Raw genomic sequence first — 5,920 nt, 5'->3', positions numbered from 1 at the left:
CTCTGTGCAGGCTTGCTGTAGCCCAGGTGACGAGGACACACTGCTGGGGACTGAGTCCCAGCTCTGCCTCCTGCCAGCTGTGTGACTAGGGCAAGGGACAGCCTCACTGTGTCTCTGCCTCCTCACCCATGAAATGCAGATCATAATAGCACCAATAACAGCCACCATGGTGTATTGTCATCAGGACAAAAGGGGTGAATTAACCCAGGACAGGGCTTAGCTCACAGCATTAGGAGAGCGTCAGTGTTGGCATTGCTGTAGCATCAGCTACAGGCTAGCAATTATTGCCCATGTACTGCCTTGTTTAATCCTCGTGAAGACCCTAGAAGGTCTATTATCACCCCTATTTCACAGATGACAAAATCTAAACTAAAAGGAAGCTCAAGTGAAACAATCTGCCCAAGGACACATAGCTAAGAAGAGGTCACTACATTGCACAGGTAATTAGACATTTCCCTCATTAGACATTCCTAACTCTCCAAATGGACCCATCCATCAAGTCCAGCTCAACCAAACCCCCTCAGGGACAGAAGAGGCTGTGCCATGGAGGTTGGGAGTGTGGACTGAGGAGCCAGACCACCTGGGCTCAAGTCTCATTTCCATCCTGTTCCAGAGTTGTTGTATGACCTTGGGCAAGTCACTTGCCTCTTTGGGCCTCAGTTGTCCTATCAGTAAAATGCGGATAGAAGCACCTGCCTCATACTTGCTAGGGAGATCAAATGAGTCAGCATTTGCAGCCCGTGAGATTGCAGCCCCTGGCACAGTCAGTGCTACCTAAGTGTTGGCTGTTCTTACCCATCTAGCTTCCCTGACCTGTCCCTGCTCCAAAGGCACAGAGCACCCGTCACTCTTCCTCCCTGCCTGGCACTCGTCACCAACCCCACGTTCGTTCTCCCTCCCCGCCATGCGCCAGGCGCGGGGTGGACGCGCACGCACTGATCTCCCTCACCAGCAGTCAGCCCGCTCGGCCGCACGCAGTAGGGCCTTAAAAAACACCAAGCAAATATCAATTAAAGTCTGTGCTCTCTTCAGAGGGATTCTTTTGTTATCTATTTTGTGTCTTTTTCTTTTTTCTGGGGGACTTCTTATTATGAACACATCTGGGCATCTGCACAAGGCCTATTTTCAAACCCCATAAAATTGCTGGAGGCAGGAGAAGAATGCCCTGTTCTGCTGGAGTCTGGCAAACTAAATGGCACAGCAGCCTTCGCTGTGCTTCATAAGAAGCAAACAATCACAGCCAAGGTTTGTCAACAATGCGTTCAGACAGCGGCAAATGAGAAACGGCCGGGGCTCAGATGAGTTTTGCCTCTGGAAGCCTCTCACGGGGACCTGAGAGGCAACGCTTCATGGCTGAGTCCCTCTGTCATGAACCCCGGGCCTCCCAGCCCCTCAAGGTGGAGTCTGTCCCGAGAAGTGCCCAGAATCTCTCCTGCTCTCTATCAAGCAAAATATGATGACGTTGTCTTTTCCTGATGTGAAGATGAGCACCACTGATGGAGATGAACAATGTTCACCTAAATACATTCAGCCCCATAGGGAAGCTGCCTTCTGTGGGTCTCTGTGCCATTTATGTGTTCCTGAGAAGCACCATTTGCCACATATCTTTGCAATGTCGTTGCTTTATATACTCGCCAAGTCATTCACATCACACGTTAGTGAGATGCTGCAAAAATGGCTGTGGCTAAGAGAGAAGCTTGCCTTTCTGGTGTCAATGGGTTCCACACTGGTATGCATTCACCAGTATCCTGTTTTCTTTGAAAACATAAGTGGCACGCTGTGGATTTGTTTTTAGGTTGCAATCTGCCCTTAACTCACAGCTTCACAGATAGAAAGGGAAATTATGGAGTTAGTCCAGTCCAGGCATGGCAAATAGATTCCATCCCTAGAAACCTCTCTAAATGATCGATTGATAGCAGGTTCCAGAAGCACTGCACTGGGAAAGATGCTCGGGTCAAGCCAGGGGTGATTAGCAATATCTGCCATGAGCACAGTGACAGACGAGGATAGCACACTTGCCACTTGGTTGACATCATGCCCGGCTAACCCTCTCGCCTACAGATAAAGAAGTTATATGGTTCGCTCAAGATCGCGCAGACGGCATTGGCAGGAAGGCAACGCTCACACTGCCAGTCGCACTGTCTCTGCTTCCCAGCTGTGTAACCCGTGATCACCCCACCACTGAACGAAATTAGCAGATAAAGCAGGGCTGTGGGAGAGGGGCAGACAGAGAAAGGTAATGAGAACCATGGGCTTTGAGAAGTTGAGGATGGCCAGGCCAGCAGGTGGGAGGAAAAGCTAGGCACACCACACCGGGGATGCTGTTATATTGTCATTATTTTGCCATGTATCTTTCCTTCCTTTCAGCAGGCAGCTAGAGTCTCTGAGCCCCTGGTGAAGGAGGCGGAGTGAGTCAGTTGTAGCAAAAAGTCTCCAAATCACACAATGAGGAAGGCTGAATGGCAGTTCGTGGCATTCCTAAAGCAGTTGCACGTGTGTGGGCGGTGCAGGGATCAGCACACATGTGCATGCGGAAAGGAACAGGCACAGTGCCTGGCAAAGAGTGGTGCCAGGGTGACTCTGGCTTGCTGTACTATCTGGAGGGCCATGGCGGTTCTTGGCTGCCCAGCACCCACTCCCCTTCCTCTGGTATCAGCACCATAATTCATTTCGAGTAATTGCTCTTCTTTCACTCTCAGTCCACATGTGCTTAGATGGGTGGGGCTGACTCCACCTTGGCTTTAGGGAAAGGCTTGTGACCAAGACTTAGCCCGCCAGAGCATCACAACCCAGTGGACACAGTGTTCAGTTCGGGGGTGGGCACATGACCTAAGAAGAGCCAGTGAGATTCAATCCCAAGCTTTCATTGGCATTATCTGGAGGAAATGCTCTTTTAGGCAACTGCAGACTGAGAGATGGGGAGGGATATGACAGTCTCAGAGTGAAAATGCAACCACAAGATGGATACGGATCAAAGTTAAAGTCATCTTTTGGGCACCAGTACATAGTCATGCCTGAAGACTGAGCTGTTCCTGAAATATTTTAGTTACATGAGCTAATCAGTTCCTGCTGCCCCCTCTCCTTTTCATGTGTTGGATTTCTGTCATTTGCAACAACCAGAACAAAAAGAATCTTCTCCAACATAATAAACTGAAGACCAATTTTCCACACAAAGACAGACAAATCCTAAAGGTCCTTCTTGGGCCCAGCTTATCCCAAACAGCTGTGTTACCTGCAAGGAGCTCTGGATGTCTTTCCCCCCGACAATCACGAGTTCTGCCATGTCTTCCGCATGTGGAGTCCTCGCATGGACGAACAGAGTCCTGCCCACTGCAGTTATGTTTCTCAGGGCAACTAAGCCGCCGTTGCTGTTCACCTTGAAGTATGGGCTTGAGACCTCATAGCGCAGCTTATTATTTCCCTTACAGTCACTGAAGGTCACTGGGAAAGAAGCAAACAAACAACAGAGAGCATGAGTAGGTTGGGCAGCTCAGTCCCTGAGATATGCCTGACTTGTTAAAGGTGGGTCACCTCACTGCTTCCTATCCTAAGTCCACAGACACTGCCTCTATCCCACAGCCAGCCCCTGGTACCCAGGGGACATTGATTGTGCTGAAGGACTTCACTCAATCAAGATGCATCCTTGATCACCTCCCACATTCTAGGCAGGTGTTAAGCACTGAAAATGCAAAGACTAACAGGGCAGGGTTGTACCCTCGAGCGTAGTGGGTGGCATGAATGTCAGATGTGGCAGAGTGACGTTTGAGGAAAGTGATCTGATCCTGGTAGGTACGAGGTGCTGGGGCTGACCCACAGCATGCTTGGTAGCACTGAGGACAGCTTCACTGTGACAATGTTTGAGCTGGGTCTTAAAGATGGGCAGGAGACTACAAGACACTAAGAGGGCAGAGGACATTCTAAATATTTAAAGGCATGGGGGTGGGGGGTAAATAATAAAATGGATTCAGGGAAAGAGAACTAACTTGTGCGCTTGGATTGGAGGCAGATTTGAAATGGGGCAGGGATGTTGGGGATATGGAAGTAGAGGCTGGACATGAAGCTGTGAATATCTTTTGGAGACCAACTGAGAAATCAAGTAAGTCAGGGTGCTTCCCAGTAGCCTTGGACTCTTCTTAGTGCGTAGAAGGTCAAGATCAGATGCGTGTTCTGGTTCCAGGAGAGCAATGCTTCCCAAGGCTGAGGCACATCAGAATCACATGGGGATCTTTTTAAAAACCCAGAGGACCCAATCCAAAGATTGTAGTTTCCTAGATCTGGGTTGCAGAGAATGGTTTAAAGAAGGGCGAGAAGGGAAGTCAAGAAAACCAGCTAGTCCAGTGTTGTAACAATGACGCCTGGAGAGGAAGACAGTGGTGGCGGTGATAAGGGGAAGGCGTGGATGTGAGCGGAGTTCCTAACAGCTGAGTGGCTTAGTCGTGTGTGGGAAGGAATAGGGGAAATCAGCACCCCTGGAGGAACCACACAGAGCACGGGGCATCGACACGGCGCAGTTGTGACCACTGATCATGCTCCTCTCCGTGGTGCTTCTGTACCTGGCACACAATTCTATTGTTACGGGAATCTCAACCCATTGCGTGTACACGTGTGTGCCTGTCCACTTTCCACTGCAGATGTCGAAGCCCCTGTGAGTAAATACAGAATTGTGCTACTTGCCATCCCCCAAAACATAGAATCATATTCGTACTTCTTGCTTTCAGTGCTCTGCTGACAGCCTTGCTTATTCAGTCAGCCTTTAACAGAAGCATGACACAGATACAGAAAAGTGTGTATATTAGAACATACAACTGGGTGAATTTTCACAAAGCAGGCACATCCATGTATCCTGCACCCAGACAATGACACCAAACATTGCCATCCCTCTCCCTTCCTGAGTAAAATTCATACCCTCCTCCTCAGAATCTACACTATTCTGACTTCTAATAACATGGTCTAGTTTCACCTGCATTTGGACTTCATATGAATGGAATCATACAGCATAACACTCTTCTGTGTTTGGCTTCTTTCATTCAATATCACATTTTGTGAGTTTCATCATGTGGCTGCAAGTCATGGTAGTTTATTCTGATCACTACACAGTAATTACTATAGTATCTGCTTATTATATTAATACTGATCACTATACAGTATTCTATGATGTGGCTATACTGATTTTATCTATTCTGCTGCCAATGGGCACCTGGACTATTTCTAGTTTGGGGCTCTTAAAATATTGCTATTAGAAACTTTCTTGTATGCATCTTTTGGTGACAACATCTACTTAGGGCTTAGTACACTGTTAAAGTCATATGAATATCTGATGAAGTAAACTGACCTTTCTATTCTGGGAAGATGATGCTTGAGATCATTTTAGCTGATAATAATGGCTAATGTGGACTGAGCACTTCCAACATGCGAGGCTCAGAGCTAAGCATTTTACATGCATTGTTCTATTTAATCTTTACAATGGGAAAAATGAGACGCGATTTTGATCCCCTCCCTCCAGTTTATAGATAAGGTAACTGAGGCTTGGAGATGGCAACTGGTGCCCAACACTCTGTTTGTAAATGATGAGCCAGGACCTGAACCCTGGTCCATTTATATTTCACCACTGCACGTTCTCAATAAAGACAGCACCTTACGTCGAACACAGCCCTCCTGAAATCCTATCAGAATCTGAATACGGCAGTCCTGCCTTATCTGCGGTTTTGTTTATCGTGGTTTCAGTTACACATGGTCAAGCGTGATCCAAAACTATTAAATAAAAAATTCCAGAAAGAATTTATAAGTTGTAAATTGCGTGCCATCATGAGTATTGTTGTAATCGTTCTATTTTATTATGAGTTATTGTTAATCTCTTACTGTGCCTCATTTATAAATTAAACTTTATGGGCCGGCCCAGTGGTGCACTGGAGAGTGCGCC

At 47.5% G+C, this 5,920-nt stretch overlaps 1 protein-coding gene across 1 annotated transcript in view; it reads right to left on the bottom strand.

Annotated features, from left to right (window-relative positions):
• LOC103593371 (cadherin-13-like) overlaps positions 1-5,920 on the bottom strand; it is a 268,259-nt gene that overhangs the window by 92,981 nt on the left and 169,358 nt on the right. The window contains exon 3 of the mRNA XM_008576331.1: positions 3,233-3,441. Coding sequence (XP_008574553.1) covers positions 3,233-3,441 — 209 coding nt within the window. The remainder of the gene's footprint in view (positions 1-3,232; positions 3,442-5,920) is intronic.

This window comes from Galeopterus variegatus, unplaced genomic scaffold (assembly GCF_000696425.1).
Source record: "Galeopterus variegatus unplaced genomic scaffold, G_variegatus-3.0.2 Scaffold1329, whole genome shotgun sequence".
In the NCBI taxonomy this organism is placed as follows: Eukaryota; Metazoa; Chordata; class Mammalia; order Dermoptera; family Cynocephalidae; genus Galeopterus; species Galeopterus variegatus.
This window is presented reverse-complemented; position numbering and strand designations above follow the sequence as displayed.